Raw genomic sequence first — 27,052 nt, 5'->3', positions numbered from 1 at the left:
CATCAGGCCAGGGCCAAGACTTTTTTTTTAAATAGATTTCATCCAGGCCCTCTTTTCCCAACTTGTGTGAGGCAAACTAAAATCAAAGTGCACCCAAGTGCCAACGCTGTGAATTGTGATCTTTTGCAACACTTTAAAACAATGTCATATTCTTCCCATGTTTTTTGCACATCATAAAGAAGGGTCTTTAGAGTAACTGCTAAAATTTGACTTTGATTCACTCACCCCTGAAAGAACTCACAGGAGAAAACAACTGAAGGAAAATTGAAGGCCAATTTACAACACAAAATTCAGCATTTCTCCTGTTAGGTGCACAACATATTTCAGTCGCTTTTTGGATTTAGAGAAGTAAGTGAATTGACCTCGACTCTGACGGAGTCCACTGTGAAGGCAGATAGAGGAAATAGGAAGCAACTGTTGAATGAAGGGAGTTTAATTTAAGATGTTTTAGATAAGCTTTTAGCGAAGGATTTCCACCCTTCTTTGCTCCTGTGTGACCAGACCTGATGTAACTGGATAATCTGTAAATTAAAATAAAATGTTTCAGTTTGTTCTTGAGTTTTTTGGACAGATGTGTATTTGTTTCTTGATATGTTTTGGGCAAAAAACTGGTCCTGTAATGACTGATACACTTGATAACAGTCGATGTGACGTTGCAGTAGAAGTATGACACATGCAGGATCAGCTGAGAACATAATTGCAGGCTCGTTTTTCCTTCTCTGTTGATGTAAATTATGACTTGTCACCCTGTAGGATGATGCTTTGTTTGTTATTGCGCCTCAGTGCATGTGCACCACCCTCCATATTTCATGCCAAATGCATCCCTCTTGCACTGTAAAGGCTTTATTTTTATTGCATCATATTTTGCAGGTCGTGTACTTTACAACCAAACACCCACCTCCCTTAGCTGCACATTACACGGCGACTATAAGTGTTTCCACCCACTGACCCTGATGTAAGCCATCATCACATTCACAATTCTTCCACTCAGTTTGTTTTCTCAGTGACTTTTATAAGCCCATTAACCTCAATAGTTGTCCTTTGATGCTCCATTAACACAATTTGGGAGATGATGACGTCTATAACAATTGATGGTAGAAATATGCCAATTCAGTTATGTAATTTCACCTTGCGAGGGCGGCAAATGGAAGCAGAGGTCAGGAAATATTTTCTATCTGTGGCTGTGGGATGGTTTATGATAGGACAGGTAGCATGTAAGACAATGTAAAGATTTAAGTAACAGAGGTGGATGTTTAATTTCACCTTTTCTTTGCTTACAGCATATTAACAGCTGAGGACGGCCTGTAACAATTAGTCAAATGCCAGGAAACTTTGAAAGTATGTTTTTCATCAATCAGTGGCATAAGGTACGATATGCCCCAGTGCACACCTGTTACTCGTTACATGATCAAATAGACTTGACATTAGACAACATCAACCTATATATTACCCAGCAATCATCATTGCATATCTGTATATTCAAAAATACAAAAGAAAATAGCAAATTATTAATTTAATTGAATAATTTTCATTTTGTTTTATAGTTTATATGTAGAATAAGCATATAATTTAATTATAGATTGCTACTGACTATTGTACACAAAAAAAACGAAAACTTTGACAGAGGTGGCGGCAAGGTGGTGTAGTGGTTAGCACTGTCGCCTCACAGCAATCCCAGGAGGGAGCCCTTCTGTGAGGAGTTTGCATGTTCTCCCTGTGTCAGTGTGGGTTTCTTCGGCTACTCCAGCTTCCTCCCACAGTCCAAAGACATGCAGGTTAATTGGTGACTCTGAACTGCCCGTAGGTGTGAATGTGAGTGTGAAGGGTTGTCTGTCTCTATGTGTCAGCCCTGTGATAGTCTGGTGACTCTGTCTGGTGACCTGTCCAGGGTGTACCCTGCCTCTCGCCCAGTGTCTGCTGAGATAGGCTCCAGGCCCCGCGACCCTCAAGAGCAGCAGTTACGAAAATGGATAAATGGACAGAGGTGGGTTTACCTTTCTAAAATACAGGTATATAGCAAATGGCACAGTTTTAAAATTAACATGACTTCTTTGAACACAAGAAAATTTCTGAAGTGGCAGTCTGAATCACTCGCAAGGCCCCAACATAGTTGGAGGGACCACACTCTTTCCTCACCCCAGGGCCCCCAGTGCAATTGTGCTGCCTGCGCTGTCTGTATTTACGCCCCTACTGGCAATCATTTTTGAGAGACTGCTCAAGGTCTTCCTTTATTGGTAAGTAAAGTTATACAGATGCAATAAATCACAGATACAATTCAAAAAATACAATTTATAACCCCCCATTGCCACTGTACCATTCAGGAATCAAACAGAAACAACGGCACAATTACAAGTACATATAAACAAATTTAATGTGACAAAATGGTAAAATCATAGGTTAGACACAAGGAAAACCTACCAAAAAAAAAACAAAACACAAATTAAAAAGTAAACTATATATAATATCGGGTCAGTATTACAAGACTGCAATATCCGTGGTGTCCCTATTTTCTGTGTAGGTTGATAAAGGTTGCCACATGGTATAACACTTCTGAGCACACCATCTTGTACAAGAGTGACTATTCTCCAAACTCAGATGGTGTATAAGGTCTTCCAATCCATAGCTTAAGGTTGGAGGAAATTTTCCCTTACATTTAAGCAGTTTAAGTGGTGTAGCTACAAGAAATGCAAACACTGTCATATTTTTGCCTGCTGACTAGATGTACATGAAGCATTTGAAGATGTCAGATTGGGCTCTTACAGGATGAACAACCTTTTGCTTACTTGCAGAATTAACTGACAGTTTATTTGATTATGATGAAAGCATGATTAATGTAGTCATGTGCATCCTTACACCAGAGGCCAGAGCAGCCCTGCAAACATACTCAAACATGACAAAGCACAAGAAGCCAGTAATACTGAGATGTTTCCTACAGTAATTATGCAAACCGCACATGCCTGCAGATGGATACACAGCCTATATGAACACACAAGATATGATTTTAAGTGAAATGAATACAAGGATGACATATCTCTGCCTGCATAGCCTGCACATCTACCATGAGAGGAAGGGAAGCAGTTGTTTCATCTTTTTTTCCCCCCTCGTTATATTGCTGCCCTCTGCCTCTCACACTCCTTATATGGGAAAGGAATTAGTTGCGCGAACAAGGGCGGAAACGCGGCGCGGTGACAGCTGGGTAAATTCACCGACATACAGGAAGAATAGGACGAAGCCCAGTCTGCTCTGTAAGCCTGCACACTGCACACACCCACGGCGACATAAAGGACCAAATCACTGCTTGACCAGGTTAGCAGGTAAGCTGCCTGCAGTTGTTGGGGTGTGCGGGTTTTGTTGCGTATTTAACGTTTTCGCCATAGCGTAAAGATAACAATAAGCGAAAGAGACAATCGCCGCTTCCCTCTTCGCCGCGGCATCGAGTCATTCGGTAATTATTTATTTATTGAAATCGGTGTGATGTTAATATACCCGGCTAGCTGATGTTGCTACGCTGTTAGCCGCAAAATCTGACGCTGAACCGTTGCCTGACACATAGCTGTAACTGTTTCAACCTTTCGTTAACTTCTTCTTTTTGTGCTGAGAGACGTCGGCTCGCGGAAATGTAGAAACTTCTTTTTCTTCTAGCAGCATTAGCTAACGCAGGGAGGGGTATGTGAGGGAGAAAAAAATCCAGGAAATGCCGAAACAAGACTGCAGACACTTCACAACTGGGAGGGGAAATAATAGACACCAGTCTGACTCACTTATTAACTAATCTCTGTACACGTTTAACTCAAACTCAGCCTTAATGTTGTCGAGCAGACACAGTTTGTCAGCAGTTACAGTCGCTAGCTGTCTCATGGTGTTTTGGCACATTTTGTAAGCCCCGCAGACTGATGCCTCATCGAAGAAACAACCGTTTACAACATGTTAACATCATTTAGGAAATAAATGGAAACTCAAGCTGTCAAAATGTCTTCTCAGCCTCTCGTATTCAATCGAGGCTTCACTTGTAGTTCACGGGTTGTCGGTTGGGGGGACTCAACTTGTAGGGGGCACAGAATTCCACGTAACACCAACCGGTTCTACTAGCTAGCTAGCTAGCGTTAGCCGAACTAGCATCCCTGCCCGTCTGATTGAGAACCCCGGTGATCGCATTAACAACAGCGGCTTGAACTTGATTTGTTGGAACCTTGAGCCCACCGAAGTAGGGCTGTCCAGGACTGTTAGAGCTCACCGCCATTGCTGTGGCCTACTTACCTGCCTCTGCGACAAATATACGATGTGTTTTTGGTTTATTCCATTCAAAGAGATAGAAAAAGCCACACACACTTCTTCCTTTATGTCTGAGCGTCATGCCCCCAGGCAGAGAAATCCTCACACAGGCCTAACCTACTTCACTGCCCCTGCATTGCTGATGGTGCTGCATGCAGAACATTTGTGCCATATGTCCACAAAAGTAGATCTGTGAATACAGTTTTACATATTGATGGAGACCAGCAATTGCTATAATGCAGAGCAAATACAATGTAAATGTATCTTTTTATAGACAAGTGGCTCAGATGTCTTTTAAGACATCTGTATGTGCATGCATACACGGTATTTGACTGCAGGCTTTTTGCATTGCTCTCAATATACTTGCACAGAAATAGACATAGCGGCTAGAGACAAGGATCACAAAGCAAGACAAATAAAGAAAGAATAAACAGGACAATTATGTACATAAGTATGATTTACATAATGCCTCTCTGCAAAACAAACACATTGTTTTACCTCACATCTTTATTCCTTTCTAAAATGAAAATTTATGTTGAGCTTGTGGCCTTTATTCCAGTGTATGAGTCATACATGTCGGCTATTTAGTTAAAAGGATAAGGCTGGTGATATTCTCTTGTTGCCAACAAACAAGTTACAAATATATGGTTTCATTTTTAATTAAAAACAGGCTCAGTAATTTCCTATAGTGGCTGGGCACTGTAATTTATAGCAGACGTTACCCAAACTAACATAATAGCGTACTTATTAGGAACTATTATCAGCTGTTGGTTGTGATACACAGAAAATACCTGATAGTAGGATCTGTTTATTGGTGGTTTTGGTGTTTTTATGGGATTTTTTGATAGTAAGAAAAATATAAAGTATCCCCAGGCTTATCCTTTTAACTCCAAGGATCCTAGCTTATGCATATCTAGCACATTTTCTTAAATTCCAGTCCAAAACACTGCTATAGAGTCTGGTTCCTCCACCTCTGGAGTTGTGGTTAAGTCCCAGTTTTGCCTTTTATAGTGCTTAGATCTAAGGAAAATGTTATGAAAGGCATAATTCCCCGGCTTGAGTCATTGCTATATCTGCTCTCACGTCTCTGGAAAGTTGTTCCTGCTTCCTTGACAGTGGAGTTTCCTTGGTGGTCAGCACTTGGCTTGAACATATGTGGTCACTTTACTTAAGTGTACTTCAGGAAATGTTTTTCTGATATAGCAGAAGATTAAGCTTGTTAGTGTTATTATAAACAGGTTTCATCTACAGTAGATTTTGTATGCAGCTGAAACCTCAAGGTGCTTGTTTTTACTCTCACATACACCTTTAGAGGCCACTCCCTTCCTGTATTGCTGGTGAGTCATCTCTCGGCTGAGACCAGGAAGTTGAGCAGTTGAACCTTGGTGCCTACAGGTAGAATGTAAGAGCTGCCGAGGCCCTGAACATGTTGGCATTTAGGTCAAGGATAGTAAGGCTGTGTGTCCTGCTATGATCTAATTTTATCTGCACGCCTTGTGCAGAAATTAATTTACAACTCTGCCTGAATGTGTGAGGCAGAAAAAGGGAAGCTGAGACATTTTTAAGTGTGACCAGTAAGAGTAGGACTTTTACAGCTATCCTGAGGCATTTTGGTCTGCCCTGTTGATATGACTTCACTTAACAGTCTAAGGGCTGATATCTTAATCTGCCTCACCCAATGGTGCTCTAAGGTACCATTTTAATCCTTACAACAACATGATTAAGGTTGTCATCAGTAGGAAGTTCGAGTCATAAAAAAAACATGATGCTATGCCAATAACTTTTCCAACCTGCCATAAATAATTTTTAAAAAGGATCAAAGATCGCATCTCCATAAGGTTTGAACTTGAATGATTTGAATGAAGCCTGGTATCATTAAATGTTTTGGAAACTGGGGCCAGGATATTACCTGAGAAACGATACTTTTTTACTTTAATGCACAAATAAAATCGGGATTTTTTTTTCCTGATAAAATCAAGAACAAACTGATTGAAGAGTAACAAAACAAGATTAAGAATTTGACCAGACATTTTGGTAACAGAAAACCCTTATGTATCCAAATTAGATTACACCCCATTTCTGCAGCTCATTTCCCTCCATTGTTACAACCAGTGAAAGTGCATTCAAATGTGCCCCTCGATTTGTCTATCTGAGCCAAAAACGTTAAGCGCTCCGCTCCCTCAGTCACTAGATATCTAAAGATTTAGTTCAGTCCCTGTGTAGTGAAAGTGACACTGTAGTTGCAGGTTTATCTTGCGTGGACTCATTAGTGAGAGTGGTCTGTGTTCCTCCATTCAGTGTCAGCCAGGTGTAAGTACCTGAGGCTGGAGGAGCTCTCAGGCACACAGGTGAAGGCAGCGTCAGGTTACAGCCATCTTATGTAATGTTAGCTTTTCTCATTAGGTGTGTGTGTGTGTGTGTGTGTGTGTGTGCGTAAATGTGACATTATGCTAGACTTGGATTGAAGTTGGTTAATCATGTGCTTAAGGGGGGTAAGTTAGGATAATCAGTTATCCATTCCCTACTGTTTATCAGAATAAGCACCATCTTTTGTGTTTCCTGAGTTTAGACTGTAGCTGCTGCCCTTTAAAAGTTGATTTTTTTATTTTATTTTTTTGTGAAACACAAAAGTGTGTGCAAGTGACATAGTTGGGATAACAGGGCAAGTCTGCACTCCACAGAGTCAGCAGTGTTTTGTAATGATCAACATACCTTTACTCAGCAAGTCCTGACCTGCTCACCAAGACACCACATCTTTTCCTTTACACCGCCATGAAAGGTAGAATTCAGTGACTTTTATTACAGAGCCAAAAGGGCTTAATAAATTTCCTAAAGATGGCAAATTTACATGTTTACATATTTGGGAATATTAATTAACATTCTGGAGGACTTGGTCTGTGCAAGAAATTACTTTAATCATAAGCTGGTGTGCACAAAATACTTGTGTGGACTTCTAGCTCCAAGTGGGTATAGTTTCTTAAAGATTAAGTTTGGTATTTTTCAACCTGGACCCTATTTTCTCACGATTTAGTGTTTAAATGAAGAGTGGGAACAGCAGCTTTTGAAATTGGTCCAGTGTAGTGAGAGCTCTGCTGATGACAGTGGTGAGGAGGCAATGTAAATGTCCAGGGCATGTTTGCACTGTCAGTTTTCATCCATTAATAGTACTTGTTTTTGCCACTGACAGGCTCAGATTGTTAGTAAGTATCTGACAGCATTATGGAAAGGACCCTACAGATATTGACATTTTGTTGAAGAGTAAGATCCTTTTTGTTTAACCTAAAACAACCCTGAAATTGCTATTGCAAACCCACCAGACTCTGTTTAAACAAACAGCAATTTATCATCATAAAACATGTAATTCAAAGTCAATATAAAAGATAAAGATAAAATAAAACTCATCATCTTGATTTGTCTTTCCACTGTTCCAACAATCACCAGCTGTGGTTGGGTTGAAATGAATCCTTAATTCACCCGGTTAGATGTGAGAATATGCTGAATCTATACACACTAAATGACTGTTTCTCGTTAAAACGGATCTTACTCTTTTTAAGAAAAGGTCTTTCTCTGTAGTGATCCTTTCCCAAGATCTAACTTTTTAGGGGTATAAGCCTGACATCTGATTGCAGAGAGATGTGCTTATAACATACATCTACCAAGCTTCATGGGACCAAATCAACAAAGGACAAACGTGGAGGATCCAGAGCACTGCTGTTTGTTTTCCTACCAAAGCGGCTAATTTTTGAATTGCAGTAATTGCCTTCACCTTGTGTCCCTGGAGTAATTCAGTCCCCAATTAGAAGACTACTAGAGCAGAAAGTACCACTATCTGGATGACTGAAATATTATAAACACTGGGACAAACACAAAAATGAAGAGCTTTTGAATTGATGGAGAATGAAGTTCCTGCTCACAAGCTGCACCCTCCTTCACAGGTATGGCTGAGTTGGCGAGTCTGGTGCAGCGGCTGGAGGTGGCGGTGGGTCGCCTGGAGTCCATGTCGGGACCTGGAGGCAGCGGAGGTTCTGCTGGAGGAGGTAAATGATCAAGTATCATTTAGACACTGTAGATTAATTCCACTTATCATGCATAAGAGGTCTGTTGATGGTGTCTGAGTGCGATAACTGATTCTACTTAAAGTATGTGTTAGTCAGATAAATCAAACATAGAAACAAAGCTGAGCCTAAAGGGATCTTTTGGGCTTTTTCTTTCACAACTCTTAGTTAAGATATCAGATCAACTTGTTCATGCAAACCTCACAGCCAGTCAGTGCAGCTTCTCAAACAAACAAAGATGGCAAATCCATTAACCCCTGACCTCCTGTCTGGCTTCAAGGTGTAATGAGTTTGCAATGTACCACCCTTCCTTCTAGGTGTTTTTCCCGCTGGCTGCTTATACCTAATATATTGTTCATTTGTACTCTGTTAACAAAGGTCCGAACCATTGAAAAAACTAGTTTGGCAGAGTATTGCCTGTTAAAAAATGACTCTCTATACCCCCTTTCTAAATGCTTATTTTTTTAAGTGCATTTTTTTGGTAACAGAGCCTGAGAGTCAATTCTATTATCTGTTCTTTTTATTTTTGTTCTATTTATTAAGTATATTTTAATATGATTTTTTTCCCCATTCAATTTCCAGTGTCTGAATTTTCTTAAGAATTCAAAGTTCATTGCTCTTTTTAAAAGGGTGTGTTTGCATTGTTATGCTATTATATTATCGGTGGTATAAAATGGTCTTGAAATTACAATAATATTGTTTTATAGCAATTATTTCTGGGACAATATATCGTCTAACAGAAGTACACCATTCAAAAGTCATAACTCTTGAATTTTGGTGATATTTAGCACCGTTTCTTTGTGTAATTTTTGTTTTGTGGAGTTTTGTTTTCCAGCTCATGATCTTTAAAAATGTTAAAATGCATTTTCGTGCCTTGTGTTTTCCCTCTCTGTAGCTGTTTCGGCATACGTCGAGGCCTTTGACGAGATCGTCAAAGGTCCCGTGGCTGAATACCTCTCCTTCAGCCAGAAGATTGGGGGCGATGTCCAGAAACATGTACGTTACAGTTAACATGCAAAAATGGTATAAAATGAGAAAGTTGAATAGAGTTCTGTACATCAAGTTATTTCACTATGACACCAAAAGAATCAGACTGTGATTGTACATGTTTACAAGTTGTGGTATGATATCAAAATGGCAAACCTTGACGAGATTTGAATATGTCTTGAGTTTAGCATACGTTGTCGTTTTGTTAGATATGTAGTTGTCAGTTTGAAGGTCAAAAGCATTCAGAAACACCAGGATGATGTTTGTTCTCCATTTCTGTCCAGGTATATTTAACCAGCTTCTCTCTCTCGTCCTCTACAGGCAGAGATGATGAAGGTGGCATTCAACACTCAGAGACAATTCCTCGTAACAGCCTGCAGCTGCCAGAAGCCCTCAGACGTGAGTTAAACACATTTCGTAATTGCACGGTCACTTAATTTTCACTGTCAACTAAACAGCATTGATTAATCAATTTCAACAGTTTGAATAATTCATTATGTTCGCCTCTTGTCTTACATCCCTGCAACTCCTTCACTCACCTGTGCAGGTTCTTTGTCATGGCTTTTCCTTCTTTCCTGCCCCATTATATTGTCAGATCATTAAATATTTAGATTCAAAATTCCTTACAGACTTACTGTTGAATATTCCATCTATTTATACTTTAGAAAAAGACTTATCAGGAGCCCTGTCGTAGATATATGTGGTGGAGGTTTTCAACTTCTTCCACCGCAACACTAAATGCATGTATTGTACATGATCAGGTGCATCTGGATTTAGGCCTTTAAGGACCTTTTTTAGGACTTTAAATTTACTTTAAAAAACAACAAAAACATAAAATGACTATAAAAAGAAATTGATATTGGTATCAGCTATTGGCAAAATTGTTATTTTGTTGGTGTACACAAAAGTCACCAGATTAAAAGAAAACTCGCCTGAATCTTAAAATCTAAAACTTTAACTCACTAAAAATGTACCATATTTTATATATTTTATTTGCTTTTTGTAACTGTGAAACTTTGTGTCATCTTCCCTGTTCAGAAAGATTTGCAGAATATCCTGGCCCCGGTGTCCAAAGAAATCCAGCAGGTGCAGTCGTTTCGTGAGCAGAACCGCACCTCGCCGCTGTTCAACCACCTTTCTGCTGTGAGCGAGAGCGTGCCTGCCCTTGGATGGATTGCCATGGTGAGAATGGGCAGGGAGCTCATTTGGACTGTTGTTTGTCTGTTACAGAGTGTGTTTGTATGTGTTTGTGTGTGTGTGTGTGTGTGTGTGTGTGTGGGCAGATAAATGAGTGTATAATGGCCGGAAACAACCAGCTCTTTGATACTGTCATCGCTGTCTGGTGAGCGACAGTTTCTTGGCTGACACAGCTCCACCAGCAACAGAGCTTCACTGTTACAGTTTAGACGATTAACCCTTTGTTTGTTCTGATTCTAATGAATAACACATCAGGGTTTTTCATATACACATAAAAGATGCACTCTTTTTTGTATGCCCACTCCAATATCTTGAATATCTCATCATCAGCTTAGACTGTGAACTGAATTTATTACTTTTACTACCCATTTGCCACTGTAGTATGTATGAAACACACTCATTCACATTCTGGCTGAGATTTAGTTGAAGATCAACACCGCAGTCATGTTTGTACGCTAACAATGGAGCTAAAGTAGCCTGTTAGCTTAGTATAAAGACTGCAAACGGAGGGAACCAGCTCTCCTGGCTCCATCCAGTATTAACAGGAAACTGCATACCAGCGCTGCCAAAGCTCACTGCTTAACACTCTATATCTTTATGTTTACTTCTGACAAAATCCAAAGTGTACAGGCAAATTTTGATACTTTAAAGGAACAGTGTGGAAGATTTAGTGGTATCTAGTGGTGAGGATTACAGAATGCAGTCAGGCAAGCGTGAACTCCTGGTTAGGATTCCTTCAGTGTTCATCGTTCAGGAGGTTTTTACCAGCAGCTGAATTCTCTGCAGCGGTCTCCTCCTCCTTTTTAAACAATATTAAAACATATTATATCAGTTTTTTATGATATCTGCAAGTATTGTGTCATTGTCCAAAGATGGCCACAACACGATTTCGATGTGATTAAATTCAGGGGTCTGTGATTGATATGAGACAATATAATATGCCCATATAACAAAAGTATCATATTCAGCTCAGTAATAACTGTCAAGTTTCACAGACAAAACTATTGTTTTTTTTTTCGCTGGTCACACATTATTGGCTTCAGCACTTTCACATTGCATAAATTAGCCTGGCAGCTAGCGTACTTTTTCCTTTACTTATAACTCAACAAATTACTTTATACTTTTTTTACCGTTGGTTTAAGTCACTGCGTCTCTCAGCAAAACTGCACAATTGAATTTCAGCCTGCATGCACGTTTTTTATGCCTCCATGCCAGCAATAGCCATTGCTTGAGGCATTATGTTTATAGGCTGTAGGTGTGTCCGTCTGTCCCATTTTTGTCAAGAACGCCTTGATTGAATTTCTTCAAATTTGGCACAAAAGTCCACTACTAGTATCGTAAGAGTACCTGCGGAACAGCTGCTTCCAGTCTCAGTTCAAAGCTACTCTAACTCAGTAAGAACACAAACATGCATATTTCTCAAAATGTCAGATGACTCATTTAATCTCAGATTAGACATAGATTAAATTGTGTTTATTTTTCTTGTTTGTGTCCCAGGCTCCTAAGCCATGCCCCTATGTTAAAGAAATGCAGGATGCCGCCATGTTCTACACCAACCGTGTGCTAAAGGATTACAAGGAAAAGTGAGTAAAGCGCTTCATCAGTTTTGCAGTAAAACTGTACACACAGTAACTTTAGTTGCAACAATCTCTATTTTTGCTTTTTTTTTTTAACTGTGTCAATTGTTTTTGAAATGTTTTGATGCCTGATAACTAAAAGGGTCTGATGAACTTTCATATGCAGCCAGCCCGTTTGCTCAACCCATCTGTCTCCCACCTTTCCTTCCTCCAGGCTCTTTTTTTTTTTTTTTTTTTTTAAATAGAGTTCAGTTTTACTGAGTCAGCGCTACCACACGACATGCTGACGCATGCTGCTGCCAGACTTCCTGTATTTAAACCTGGAATCAAAGCTTTTGTGCTTATGAGCAGAGTTACAGTCAAGTTCGAAGGCAGAAGACCAAAATCAGCCTGTTTATGCTGAAACAGCTTATATTTGAATTTGTCAGTAAGCTCTGTTGAATCCTGTATACAAATACAAGGCAGTATTTACTCTCTAGACCATCTCAAGGCAGGTTACGGTCCCTAGGAAACAAATCATTGTTCCACTTAGACTTCCCGTGCTGCCACTACTTCACAAAAACAGCATATGAAACGCTGACCTCTAGCCTTCCTGAACTGAAATGGCTGAATCAGTTATAGGAGCTTGCTGCTGAGTGGTAGGTGTTTCCCTTCAACAAGGTACAAACTTAATGTCAGAAATAAAGTTTACTGCTTCCCTAAAGAAACAGACCAGTGCAAAGTGTGGATTACAGCAGCAAAGCGAAAGAACTGGACATCGCTGGGGAAACTCCAGAGTCTGTAGTGCTCATTTAATTACTGCTAAGTTTTGCAACTGTATACAAATATGCACACTTCTCGTGCCAGCAGACATGCAAAATATCACCTGGTGGCGCAAAATAAAAATCGCGCATTAAAACACAGCTGCTGGAGAAAATCCTAGGGGATTTGTAATTTAATTTTGGGATTCAGATACTCGCCTGTTTGTTTGTTTTCCCAGTACTTTGTCAAGCCTTGTCTCAGATTTGGAGGCTATTATTGTGAGCATTTATGTAGGTCTGTAATTTACCCATTTATGTCACAAAAAGTACATAGCTAGGACCTCGCTCAGCCAAACCCCTCAGGATTAAAACATGTAAAGTGTTTTGGAAAAATGTTTTTATTAGCAAACAACAATACTGTAGAATAACACAACCCCTCAAAATGTATGCCTTTTAATTAAACCAAAGTACACATGTTGCAGCACCATGCCGTTTATCTCTGATGTGAGATTTGGACTTAGTGGTTACTGTGGGTTAGAAAATGTTCTATTTTAAATGTTATAATCTCTGGTTTTGTTTCCATTCTGGGTCTCATGCATTGTCTGGTTTCTTCCTGTGGGACGCAGTGACCAGTGAAAAGGAACAATAAATTGCCAGAGGGTGTAGAAAAGAAATATAAAATGCCTGTTTCTTCCTCACAGGGACAAGACACATGTGGACTGGGTGAAGGCCTACCTCAGCATCTGGACTGAACTCCAGAACTACATCAAACAGCACCACACCACCGGGGTGACCTGGAGCAAGACCGTGAGTCTTATAAGAATAACACTTGAGAATCCTCTAAAGAGCCAATGTACGAAAAAAAGTTCTTAGCTGAGTCAGTGTGATTATTTATCAAACAACTTACTTCCACCTACAGTGAAGTGTAGGAGCAGCTTTTTAAGAGCAAGTGCTAAAATGATGAATCACATGTATGTTCTTGGCAGGAAGAGCCAGTCAGAGACAAGGATTCACTGCCAGATATATTATTCCTTTACTAACATTTTTACATTTTCTCCAGCCGCAATTAACACATAAAACTTACAACAGTTTCATATATTTACAGATTAAGTTAACCACTGCAGCACCTAGATATCATTTCAAAATCATCCTTAAAATCACTCCAGAACATGTCAGAAGGTTTCTAACTTCTGACTCTGTACTACAGACATCCAAGATCTACTGTTACCCAACTTAGAGTGTTTTTAAGACATACAGTTGTATGACTTGGTATAAATGTAACAAAAACTTTTCAAGTGGGTGTAAAAGTAAATACTTTATTTTTATTTAACTTTAAGCTCCTGCTCTTTCTCTCATGTACTCCTCATCTGTCCTCGCTGGTCACGACACTAGATGGCTTCAGTTACAGTATTTTTAATTTTCTGTCCTCCACAGGGTCCTGTGGCTTGCGCCTCTGCAGCTTCCCCCAGGGCTCCTGCTGGTGGATGTCCTCCCCCACCTCCCCCTGGACCACCTCCTCCCCCCATGGACTGCAGTGCTCCCTCTGGTGGCGGCGGTGATGGTGGTTCTGACGCTCGTAACGCTTTGTTCGCCTCACTTAACAAGGGATCGGACATCACCAAAGGTAGGTCGTGATCAGCAATCTATAACAATTCTTATTTTTCAGTTCAGTCTTCTTTAAGGTAACTATATATGTCAAGAATTGTAGTTAGAGTAAAAAGTAAAAATATTTCTGTCTGAGCTTTAGTGACATAGAAGTACAAAGTAAGTACAAGTGCCTCAGATTGAACAGTAGTACAGTACTTGGGGAAAATGTACATAGTTACTCTTCACCACTGTAAAAATCATCAATTACAAACTGCTGTAGGACTTACAATGCATCTCCCCTCTTTCCTTCAACTCTCCAGGCCTGAAGCATGTGAGCGACGACCAGAAGACCCACAAGAATCCTAACCTGAGGGGAACAGGTCCTTCAGTACGTTCTGGGCCAAAACCTTTCTGTTCCCCGAGCCCCCGAGGTCCTGCGTCTGCCCCCACAACCCAAACACACCCTCCTGTGTGTGAGCTGGAAGACAAGAAGTGGAAAGTGGTAAGTTGTTCACTCTCAATAAAAACATTACTGGAGGAAATGAGGAAGAGCTGACTTTATTTTAAGTTATTGTGAGTTATCCATACTAAAGGAAAGATGTGGAGATGAGACGTGGAGATAAGGAACAGGCCAGATTAACTAGAGAGAACAACTGAACCAGACTTACTTTTTATTAAATTGTTTTATTTTTCTGTGGCTAGCCTTTTATAGTAACTCCATCTCTACTTTCCTCTTCACTCTTCTGTCTTCTCGTTCTGCAGGAGTACCAAGAGAAAGCACAGCTGGAGATTGCAGAGACTGAGCTGAAACAAGTGGTTTACGCTTTCAAGTGTAACAATAGCACCCTGACAGTCAAGAACAAACTTAACTCCATCACTTTAGGTAAGAACCTGAAATTGGTACATCACTAATTTGCTGAATCTGTTTCCATTGTACTTAGTTTCCTTTACTTTTTTTTGATACACCAACTTTCCACCTTCCCCGAGTGTAAAATCCTTTTTTATGATATTTTGAATTTGGAGAGGGATGGGAATGCACCTTATGATATGAATAAAATTACAATAATTAATAACAATAAGTAAAAGTTGCCAGTGTGATGGTGGGTAGAACAGATCGTGTTAAATAATAAATAAGCATTTGTTGGTCTCCATCAGACAACTGTAAGAAAACGGGCCTGGTGTTTGACAACGTCGTGGGCATTGTGGACATCATCAACTGCAAGGACGTCAAGATCCAGGTGTGTAAAACAACATGCAGTTTACTAACAAAATGCTGTTTTCACAGAGACTATAACAGACATATGACTCTTCTGTGGCACACTCGCTCAGCAGACTGCAGTGTGATGTTCGATATCTGGATCCCGCCCAGTGGCTTTGTTTCAGTTCATATCACACAGTCATTTCTGCGGTGTCTCTCTTCAATCACTGTTGTAATTAGATTCAGTCCTTTTGCTGAAGGAAATCTCGATGGTAGTTCAGCACAGAAACGTTTGTCCCATCAGATACAGCAGAAATAAATTAAACTTTTCATACAGCAGCTATTACATGCACTTTGTTGCCTGTTTGTGTCCAGGTCCTGGGTAAGGTCCCCACTATCTCCATCAACAAGACGGACGGTTGCCATATCTACCTGAGCAAGGACTCTCTGGACTGCGAGATCATCAGCGCCAAGAGCTCAGAGATGAACGTCCTGATACCGAAAGACGATGACTTTGTGAGTATCTTTGTAGGAGGGAATTTTTTTAACGGTTAAAGAAAAAGTCTGGTGATATTTCGGGCCAGTGTTTGTCAAGTCAGAAACCTCGTTTCCACCAAGCATTCCAGGTCAGTTTGTTTCAGTTTGTTACTCATAAGAACGGTTATTTTTGTGTATCCATCATCAACAGTTATGGACGGCACCAACAGAAGTGTCCCATTCTGTTGTTTTTTTCTTTCCCTCTCTGTTGAGGCACCCAGCACACTGATCAAATCCTAAAAGGTGGAGCTTGAAAGACTCTAAACACTCCAGCCTGTTCTTTTTTGATCTTACAATGATGGTGTGCAGTCCCGTTCTATGGATGATTGAGATTCAGATGAATACAGCAATGCCATGTGGTAACAACCATGCTTACATTTGAGTACTGTGTGTGGTGGAAATGCCAAACAGATCTAGAGTTTAGGTAAATGTCCTTAAAGGTTACATTTAGATTCTTAGGTTATTACAACAAAAGTTTTTGTCGGAAACGTGGCTATAGTGCACAAATGACCACTATGATAAATAATGCCTCACAGCCCAGTGCTGATCCTCAGGGCTTGTTAAATCCTCTCTCAGACACCAGATCCACAGCTGAAAGTTGGTTCCCACTAAATGCATTATTTGCTCCCGATTGAGCAACATTTGCTGACAACTACAGTGTCCAGTGTTAGGGAATTGAAAAAAAAAATCACAACTGTCTGTTTGTAGAACCAATTGGCTTGGGTCTGAATCCTATGGACAGGTTAGTCTTTTCATGGGTTTTGTTGACAAGAAGACAAACAATTATTTCTAGTCTTTCCTCTCAGCACATTATGGCTACATATCGGTACTCGATACTTTTAAGATATCAACCGAAATAACCCAGTACCAAGTAGTAATGAAATATCTACAGTCACATGATGCCAAAATTCAATCCTTTATGTGCTGGGGTTCTGATCCCAGACCTTCATAACTCCCCGCCAGATCAGCAAACTCTCTGTAGCTGCTGTCTCCGTAGCCGTTCTCCTTCAGGTCAATTCAGTGTCTGCTCAGTTCACATGACCTAACACAGCAGCAGCTGACATCTTACACTGAGCCGTTAAATAGTCCAGACAAATTCACCCTGACAATAAAATGGCTCCACTCTGTTATTAAACCGTGTAATGCTAACAGTTAGCCATGTCAGTTTGTGTGCAGCCTGGTGGAGCTCACACTCCTGCAGCAGCAGCAGCTACAATCCATACATACAGTCTGTGTTGTGGTGAAATTGACCACAGTGTATTTGACAGAGCTCACATACATTTGTAAGTATGAAAGTATGGCTACTACACTCCACTTTTCACAGCCCTAGTAAAGCCCTTCACATTACCTGTGTTGAATAGGTTAAAGTACTCTATTGGTATCAGTGTCACTTTAAGGATACTGATACTGGTACTGGTGTTGGTATCATAATTTTCTAAAGGATCCCCAGTCTTTTCTGCACACAAACATATGAAATATACATTTCAGCACGACTTCTCTCTCCTCTCTCAGGTGGAGATTGCTCTTCCTGAGCAGTTCAAGACAGTCTGGGACGGCAAGAAGCTCGTCACCACAGCAACAGAGATCGCCGGCTAGACAGGGCCAGCATGTGAAACGGCGGCCCCTCCTTGTCACCATCCCACCTCCTTTTTTTGCAAATGCCTTCCTGACTGATCGACCACCCCACCAGCTAACTCTCACACTGTAGACTTGAGATTTGGACCTTTGGACCTTGCCCCCCCCTCTCCCCCTTAACAGCCAGTCACATCTTAAGCTGTCCCTTCCATCAGCCAATGAGAGGACTGCTCGCTTTTATCTGGAGCAAAATCCTCCAGCCAATCAGCAGGGAGCGGCTTGTCGTTCAGATTTCTTTCTTCCTGTGAGCCAGTGAGCACTTTTCGAACACATTCACGAGTTTTGCCAATAGCTGGGATGCTCTGTATATTATTTTGTATCTATCTGGATAATGCTAAGATAAATTTAACACGCAGATTAGCTAACATGGGATTAAAAGCGCTGCAGCCAATCAGGCTCAGCTATCAGGATGCTTCAGCTATTACTCCTTCTCTTCTGGTCGGGAGTGGCTGGCGTTTTTTAAGCTGTGGCCTGATAGGTTTCTGTTCCATTATATGCAACCCACTGGTGAAGCACTTGTCAAGCAGAGGATAAAGGCATCCATATCACCTCCGCTGACATTAGTTGACTATCATAATAACATTCATAGTGGATAATAATATGAAAAAGAAGTCAGCACTCTCAGAGCACATTCATAGGAGAAAAAACAAGTTGTGTGCACATCATGAAACTCTGAAACTCTCCATCTAGCTGATGTTGGAACAATAAAATGATCATTCCATGTGCTTTTCCTTAAACCCCACACATAGCACATTCCCAAATACTAAAATAACATTCCATATAAAAGAGGCATGTAAGAAAAGTTTGCGATAAAGAGCACAGCGATACAAAGAGGAAGAGAGAGACTGAAGGACATCATCATCATCATCGTCAATTGAATGCTTCACCTCCGCCTCAGTCTCTAGATTGGAAATATCTGCTGTCATCATCTGTGTAGATATTAATAATTACTGAATAGTCTTGAAATATTAACCCGACCATGGCTCTGAGCTCACACCTGTACTCTTTGGTTATCTTCAGCTCTTGATGCTGTTCGCTGAATTTTCTTTTATATCGTCTCTTTCTTTTTACCTCTTGATTTTTTTGGGTCCAAAAATCAGAATTTTGCTCATTAGTACTGGAGACATCATTAAAACATGTTGCAATAAATTAGTTTTGTTTGTCTTTATTTGATTAAACATGTAGTCTGTACAGATGCAGTTAAATTATGTATTCAGTGAAAGAATTTATCTTAAAAAAAAAAAAGTCTCAATCCAACATTTCTAACAACAATTTGACCTCATCAGAATAACTCACAGTGGAAATAACAGTGTTGGTAATGTAGCTGTACGCGAACACACAAATTAGCTGCTAAAATTAACATTACAAAACCTCAATATGTTAAAACTGATCAGTGCAAAAGGAATGATGTGCTTTCTGCAGCCCTGCCCAAGTTATTAAGCTTTTACTCTTGCATTATATTGCTATGGAAACAGAACAGCAGTTAGAGTCTGATATATTTACTCCGAAACAACTGACTTGAGGTGTTTTAGCGTAAATAAGGCAGCAGGTTTGCGTTGAACCACTCTCTGGTGAACTGCAGGTGGTCTCCCTGGGTTGCCAGAAACACCAGCTTTCCAGCTTTGTCCATCGCTGCCAGGCCCAGACGATCCTGCAGGAGGACGATGTAATACGATTTAACATCCTCAGACAGTCACTGGTGTAAAATAATACTACAGCATCTTAAGACTTAATTATCTGTTAAACTTCTTGAGAAGAAGGATTAAATGTATGACTAATTTGGCAACTTTAAAATAATACTGAAAATAATCTGCACACATTACAATAGTTTTAAGGCATGAACAGAATTTAAACCTACAATGTGTAATTTTCTGCCACTAGGGGTCTCAAGACGATAACAAAGACTGAGAATACCCTAACTGCAGCCAGTTTCTCCTGCTTAGGATTCTCTCAGTGCTCATCGTATGGTCTCTTTCTCTCGAAAACAAATGGACCCAGTGATTTAAACCAGAAAAACATTAACTAAAGCAGTTTTACATTTAAAAATAAGTGTTTCTCTAGTGCTGATCAGCACAACAGGAATTGGAGCTGAGCTGCCATGAACATTTGTTTGTCTGGTAACTTCAGATGCAGCTGTCTCATGACTACAATCATTCATCTGGTTAAATCATACGGTCAAAATCAACCAAGATCTAAAAATAGTATTGTAAAAATTATGACAGCCTCCCTGGCACATGCGCAAAGGGGATATGATGCCACTGACAAATGATGGTGACCAAATGTTGCAGACTAATCCTTGATTGAGACGACAGATTCTCTGTGTTTGAGCATTATTTGAAATGTCCGAGATAATACAAGTAAGTACACATCTCAACAAAATATATAACACTGGTCTAGATGCTTTCAGACATTTTGACATGGGAAAAGTTAAATATTATATCTTTACGACCAGTTTATTAGACAATTTACAAACTAAATCAGTGCAGCAGAGTTTGAGATGTCCTTTGTCCTTAGTGTGAGTCAAGCTCACCCTAATGCTATCTTCAGGGTAATTTTCTCAGACTTTAGAGAGCCTAAAGGTCCAACGAAGGACTTAAATTGCATGTCATAACCTACCTCACTTGTTTTTACAAGCTGGTGCTCATAACGAGGAAAGTGGACTTTGTTTAAAATTAGTGGAATGTCCCTTTAACTGTGGCTAAGGCTAATAGGAGCCATACACTACAAAGAAATACTAATTTATCTTAGAATATGTATCGCTTCCAGATAAGACAAATGGGCACAGTTACCTCTTTGTAGAGAACGCTCTCCTGTAGAGTTTCAGTCTCTTTGGCCTGGCCGGTTTTCAGGAAGCCGAACCACTACAGCGAGAATTAAGAGAAGACTGTTTGTGACGTGGCTTTATTACAGTATATTCAGTGAAACAGAGAGTATGATACATATAGAGTGTATCATACAGAGTGTGTGTTCGTTACCTCTGTAACAACAGGATCAACTACAGTGTCCTGCAGGAACTTGACCATGACGAACTTCTCCAGCAACTGAAGATTCTTCCTGTATGTCTCATTTATAGCCTTTACAGATGACAAAACATACAGAGAGAGCCGATTATGGCCAACTTGATTCACATTATAGGCATCTTAAATATGTTTTGCTGCTGCCCCCATCCACAGCAGTACATTGCTTTGCTTCCATGTCAGTACTCCTGCCTGTTTCTCCAAACTTGTACAACCCCACTTTAAAAAAATCCAAACTATCCCTTTAATCCAAACTTTGCATTTGCTTTCAAACTCCGGGGCCGGTCTGCAGCCACATACTGACCCTCTCCTGATTGATGTCGGCCAGGAAGAGGCTGTACTTCTTGTACAGGTCATCGTTTAACGGGTCGTGCCAGTACTGGGCCTGCACCAGGCTGATAACCACAAACACAACATCCAGTCAGTGCTCCAGAACAACAGTCTGTGCAGTGGTGGAGACAGTCTCATTAACATCAAGGCCACTAAACACATCAGCACCACTGGGCGATAAACAATCATGCAGAGAGGGGAGGGAACGTACTGTTTCTGAACCAGATCGGAGTACGCTCCATCATTCAGAGCTTTGCGGATCATGTCACAGATGTGGGAGCTCTCTCCCGGACACCGGGGCAACCCGTACACTCCTGGGGATTGAAGAGAACACACACACACACACACACACACACACACACACACACACACACACACACACACACACACACACACACAGTGATAACAGTGATTCATACTCACACTGTCTTCCAGGGCCTAAAAATGATGGAGGAGCTATAAATAAAAAAGGTCAGGACACAGCTTGTCTGGTTTTGACAAAGAGCTGATACATATACGGGCCACATACAGGATATTCTGAGTAAAAAAAGCAGTTTAAAATTGGTTCCAGGGGCTAGTCATGGCACTTTGGACAAGCCTACCATAAAGTATGATGACATACATTCAAAGCTTGATTCAAAATCTTCAGTAGAAGCTTCTTAAGTTAAAAAGACGCCCTGTCTACAACTGAGCATTTATTAGCTTTGTATGTTTAGTACAGAAATGAAAGAAACAGAAAATGTTTCTAGTGCCAGCTTTGTCATAGGAAGTGAGCTGGACTGGTGTTTTGGGTTGCTCATAACAATGTTACCTTGGTGCTGGCCCCCGATTGAGATCAGGTTTTTCATTGGTGGCGAGGGACAGCGCTGAGCCACAGCTCTCCTGAGAACACAGGAACCAGGAAGAGTCAACAGCAGCTTCCTTATTTTCGTCAGGAGACAAACACTTTACACAGACAACACGCTCAAACAGAGAATGAAGCTCATGGCTTCAACCAGACGCTGAGATAACACTACTCTCAGATATTGGTGCTTCATTCACTCTGCAGGAGAATCAGGCAGGAAGGGAAACACAGAATTTGTCCAATTTCTACCACATTCACATAACAAAACCATCCAGTGTCCAGAACAGTGGTTACATACAGAAATTGTGCCCCCTGGGAGAAGCCCATAGCATTGTATCCTCCCTTCAACTTTGGGTCCTGAGCCAGCTGACTGCACACCATGGACACCTGCTTATTCACGTCCATGAAAAACCCATTTTCTGTGTCCTGCAGGAGGAGAAACATGAAAAGGTCAAAGCGTAGCGGTCGGATTAGAAAGAAGAAAACGAGCTCCGTCCACGAGGAGAAGAGCTGAGAGATAAAGTCACGGTGTCACGACGGATCAAAGCAGAGTCGTGCTGGTTTGCTATGAATATTAAAACTGAAAAATGACATAGTGAAGTTGTAAAAGAGCCACTTTTCTGATGTAACCTGTGCCACTAGCGCTGCAAATATCACAGAATAGGAATCCTCACACGTCATGTGGATGTATCAATCCAACCTGTTGTGTGAGTGCTGGGTTCACATGTGACACTTTGGGCTAATTGTGTCATATTTTCACATTTATTGTGTGTTTATGCAACAAAAAGAGGACTTGTTTATTCTGTTGAAGGCAGTGAATTAATTTATGTAACTTTACCATTGCAGTAGATTTTTTTTTGGTTAAGTTTGGAGTTACCAAACTTAAAGTAGCTACTTTTTAGCCAGAGAAACATAAAAAAAATGACATTATATGGATAAAAAAGTAAATATAAAATGAAGAGCTGACATTTTACAATAGAAGAAAGAATAAAAGTCAAAAGATGAGTTCTATTCTCTCCAGCAACTTAATCACTTTTGGATATTTGGTTACTGTGAAAGTACCTCAATGACATTCTTTCCAATCATCAGTGAGAGCACGTAAACGCCAGAGATCTCCTCCTCAATCATCTTCTTTATGGCCCCCATGCTGAGCGGGTTACAGCAGCTGTCGCCTGGCGGACACACAAACATTTACTATCATTTATCATGTAAACATTTTAGTTAAACTTGACTCACTTTACAGTGCTAAATGTAGTGCATGTAGTGTTTGTTAAAACCAAGTATAGTCTCATATTTAGATGATATTTATTATTCCTGTGTGCCATAGAGCTCCACTGGTGCCCAAAAATACACTACAGATATACAAAATGGACCACAATATTGCACTGGATGGCATGTTCCTTCATCACCATGAAGCTGCACTGTGGTTTATTTTGAGCCTCACATACATCATTTTGCTGTCGTCTCTACAGCAACAAATGTGTATTAATCAACTACTGAAAATAGTCCCCCATAAATGCCCTTTTATTCCTATTAGAGCAATGTTTGTTTAAAAAAAAGGGGAGACAAATGGTCTGGTGTGGAGCAGTGGAATGTAACTAAGTGCATTTACTCAAGTACTGTACTTTACTTGAGTGTTTTATTTTGGCACTTGTATCAATTGATTCATCAATCAAACCTTAGTGTAGAGTGTAGTGTAGATAAGACAAAAACATTTTAACTATTTAACATTTTGAGACCAAGTCACGAGACAATAATAATAATGAAAATGTGATAAAATAAAGCTAAAGCAGTAATAGGAGTAAAAAGAATGATAATAAGGAGTAATAAGAATTCAAAAACAGATTGAGGAAGTACATAAAATAAATGAAAAAGACCAAACAAGAGAAAAATGATGACAATAAAATACAATTAATTATCAATTACCTATTAATTTTTATAAATTACCAAAAAAATTAAACTGATTTAATAAAAGATGGAATAAAATAACTTAAAAGGACATAAAAAGATTAATAAAATGGATTAAAAGGACAAAAAACCTAAAGACAAATAAAATCAGTAACATAATAGAATAACAAATAAATTCAAATGTAATAACATTTTACAATATACATTTAATAAAATAAGTGAAAAATATTGTCAATAGTGTAGTTAACATATTTATAAGTTGCTTTGCAGATGAAGATTTGAAAAAACTATAATGATAATATAATTATTAATAAATAAAAAGTATATGAAAATAATAATTAATTACTTAAAAAATAATAGTATAATAAAAAAATCAATAAATGAAAAAGTATATGAAAATAATAAACATTAATATAATCATTAATTATTTATTATTTTATATAAATTACCAAAATAAATAAATCGATTTAATAAAATTATTAAATAAAAGCTGGAATAACATAACTTAAAAGGACATAAAAAGATTAAGAAAATAGTTTAAAAAGGAAAAAAAACTGAAGAAAAATAAAATCTATAAGATAATAAAATAACAGATAAAATTAAATTTAATACCATTTTCCAATATATATTTAATAAAATAAGTGAGAAATATTGAGTGTTGTTAACATATTTATCAGTTGTTTTGAAGAAGAAGAAGATTTTAAAAACCTATACTGATAATATAAACTACAATACAATCAGTAAATTCAACCCAACAGTCAAAAATAGCACTACTACATCCAACTCTACATTAAAATGCATCTTTCATGTTACTGAATCAATATCAATATTATATGTGTAATATTGTAACAATGACAGAGCCCATTTTGGCTGCATAGTGAGCACTTTTACTTTTCTACTTCAGTACATTTTCTATATGATACTCAGTTACTTTTACTTGTAACAGAGTATTTTTTAAACTGTGGTACTGCTACTCTTACTCAAGTGTCCACCACTGCTTGGTTGTCATAGACAGGGTAGAGAAATGGGAGAGTGCTGCGATGGATGCTGTTGATTTTTTTTTGTCCTTTCATTGAATTTACTGACCTCAGAAGCACCTGAGCCATTGTTGTTGAAGGAGAAGAGAAAGTGTTTTTGTTCTGTTTTTTCACTTCCCCTGACTGTATTTTCTGAAGCACTATGCAATTAAAATGAGCAACTTTGCAGTTGTAAGTGTAACTCTGAGGCTGAGCAACCGTAGGTGTTAATGTTCAAGTTTAGAAGAAGTGGTGGTGGGGGATTTTTTTTTTTTACTTTCACTCTCACTAAAGTGTAAGCAATAACATGGGTGGATGTGTAATGTCTTATCACGCTCTACTGTAGTTTCCCTTTCACTTTCTGTTCTGAAATATGTCTGTGGCCCTGAGAAAGCTCACAATGTTAGAAATCTTTGAAAAAATATCAGGAGTTTTTTTTCTTCAGTTTAGTTTCTTTAGAGCGGTAACAAGCAAGTGATGCTGTCACACAGAGCTGAATAAGATGATTTTATTGACATTAAAACCACATTAGAGGAAATTAAAATGGGGAACTGGATGTTAAAGGTTTCTTTTCTTCTTTTCAGTGTGAGAATGAGGAGCACGGTCACTCACCCATCCCATGCCACAGCACCACTGGTACGGTCCCATTGTTGGCATCATAAACTGAGCTGCCAGCAACGAGCAGGACTGGACCAGCCAGGAGGAAACACAGGAAGGCTGATGTCATCCTGGATCCTGAAACAAACACCATCTTCACTTTGTTGTATTTGATTAAGACATACCTCTGCAAGACTCAGTAGAGCAACTAGACCAATCACAAATTAACTTAAGCCCATAACTGTTGGTAGTAAGTATGGCTTGTGACAAATTTTCAACACAAAACTTGGAATACAACTAATGTCACACTAGAAATACTTTCTTTGTTGTTCACTGTAAACATCTATACAGATTGTTATCATTAAAAGATCCTGTAAATCTTTCATCTCTGACCTGCCTCTGCATATATTATTTTTGCTATTTTAACTTTAATTCTGTATACTTATTTTTAACTAAGCATTTATCAAAAAAAATAGGTACCTGTTATTTTTGGAGTCAGACATTCAACTTTTATCATTCTCTCCTTATGATAATAATATAACTATGGAGATGTATTTGTCTCAGTATTATTTGTGTAAACAGATCGACGATCCATGTGTTTGTGTGTAATCTGAAAACATAAAACATCTACAAATACAAAAAAAAAGATTTGTTGATTCAAACAAAAATATTTTGCAGATATAAAATGGATCTGCAAATACACAGACAAATGCCACACATAAAAAGAATATCTTTAAAACCATTAAGTTACAAATAAATAGAAAACATTTTTTAACAACATTTACAACTTTCAGCCTTTTTTGTTTGTTTGTTTGAAATTTGTTTGTGTATTTGCAGATCTGATTTATATTTGGAGAAATATCTTTAAAGGAATACAAATCTTTTTCTGTATTTGTGGAAGTTGATTTATGTTTACAGATTACACATTTACACAGATTTATCGATCTCCTCACACAGATAATAATGAGATAAGTTTCTGTATATATAACTAAATATAAAGTAAAAATTCAAAAATAGAATAAACAATGTTAGACCAACAGTCAGGAGATCAGAGTCACGTGAAATACAGTCACTAAATTAATTATATCTCCTGCTATCTACAATGCTTTCAATTCATTATAACGCCACAAAGCCTGTCTCGGATACATCAGCAAAACAACAAGGCTGAAACCATGAATCAGCCCTTAAACTGCGCTATTATAAAGATACTTGACGTTACAATCAATCATGGTGGAAGTCTGTTCGCACAAGGTAACTAACTTATCAAGGTTCAACGCTACATGAATAAATCAATATGCTAACACATTTTGCAACAGACTGACAGGTTAACGTTAACCTAATATTTTTTTTAAAAAAATTATATAGTTTTGATGTGATAAGCCTAATTAAATCTTAAAAGAGCATAAACGGCCAAAGACATTACTCACCGTTTGTTCTTCCTGCTTCTGTTTGGAGCTGCTTGTCATGTGATTATGTTTGGAGTGAACAGCCAATCAGAATTAACAGGCGGGGCTAAGGCGTTAGGGGGCGGAAGTGTCCAACTTGTGACTCGCCT

At 39.1% G+C, this 27,052-nt stretch overlaps 2 protein-coding genes across 3 annotated transcripts; one reads left to right on the top strand and one right to left on the bottom strand.

The window, feature by feature from the left end:
• Positions 1-3,163: 3,163 nt before the first annotated feature.
• On the top strand, positions 3,164-18,934 carry cap1 (CAP, adenylate cyclase-associated protein 1 (yeast)). Of its 2 annotated transcripts, none has more exons than XM_049601511.1 (13): positions 3,164-3,314; positions 8,208-8,309; positions 9,223-9,323; positions 9,636-9,713; positions 10,353-10,496; positions 12,009-12,094; positions 13,530-13,635; positions 14,263-14,452; positions 14,736-14,917; positions 15,178-15,298; positions 15,571-15,653; positions 15,989-16,129; positions 17,663-18,934. In XM_049601511.1, the coding sequence occupies exons 2-13, from the start codon at positions 8,210-8,212 to the stop codon at positions 17,744-17,746; spliced, it is 1,416 nt and encodes a 471-aa protein (XP_049457468.1). In that variant the 5' UTR covers positions 3,164-3,314; positions 8,208-8,209; the 3' UTR covers positions 17,747-18,934. The 2 variants fall into 2 exon arrangements, with proteins under 2 accessions (XP_049457468.1, XP_049457469.1); XM_049601512.1 differs by having other exon boundaries at positions 3,211-3,306.
• ppt1 (palmitoyl-protein thioesterase 1 (ceroid-lipofuscinosis, neuronal 1, infantile)) lies at positions 18,935-27,050 on the bottom strand. The gene is made up of 10 exons (XM_049601514.1): positions 26,925-27,050; positions 25,513-25,635; positions 23,039-23,148; positions 22,275-22,402; positions 21,944-22,014; positions 21,344-21,446; positions 21,107-21,197; positions 20,761-20,859; positions 20,575-20,646; positions 18,935-19,436 (listed from the first exon to the last, which is right to left on the bottom strand). The coding sequence occupies exons 2-10, from the start codon at positions 25,625-25,627 to the stop codon at positions 19,314-19,316; spliced, it is 912 nt and encodes a 303-aa protein (XP_049457471.1). The 5' UTR covers positions 25,628-25,635; positions 26,925-27,050; the 3' UTR covers positions 18,935-19,313.
• Positions 27,051-27,052: the final 2 nt, after the last annotated feature.

Source organism: Epinephelus fuscoguttatus, linkage group LG17, assembly GCF_011397635.1.
Source record: "Epinephelus fuscoguttatus linkage group LG17, E.fuscoguttatus.final_Chr_v1".
NCBI classification, from domain to species: Eukaryota; Metazoa; Chordata; class Actinopteri; order Perciformes; family Serranidae; genus Epinephelus; species Epinephelus fuscoguttatus.
This window is presented reverse-complemented; position numbering and strand designations above follow the sequence as displayed.

What these genes read in the sequence shown, in the direction of transcription:
- cap1 (XM_049601511.1), top strand. Translation starts at nt 8,210, where the DNA reads ATGGCTGAGTTGGCGAGTCTGGTGCAGCGGCTGGAGGTGGCGGTGGGT. An exon ending in CGGAGGTTCTGCTGGAGGAG is followed by an intron (nt 8,310 to 9,222) that starts GTAAATGATCAA and finishes CCCTCTCTGTAG; the next exon opens with CTGTTTCGGCATACGTCGAG. An exon ending in TACCGAAAGACGATGACTTT is followed by an intron (nt 16,130 to 17,662) that starts GTGAGTATCTTT and finishes CTCCTCTCTCAG; the next exon opens with GTGGAGATTGCTCTTCCTGA.
- ppt1 (XM_049601514.1), bottom strand. Translation starts at nt 25,627, where the DNA reads ATGACATCAGCCTTCCTGTGTTTCCTCCTGGCTGGTCCAGTCCTGCTC. An exon ending in AATCGGGGGCCAGCACCAAG is followed by an intron (nt 21,447 to 21,943) that starts GTAACATTGTTA and finishes TTCAATCCCCAG; the next exon opens with GAGTGTACGGGTTGCCCCGG. An exon ending in AGAGCGTTCTCTACAAAGAG is followed by an intron (nt 19,437 to 20,574) that starts GTAACTGTGCCC and finishes GTCCTCCTGCAG; the next exon opens with GATCGTCTGGGCCTGGCAGC.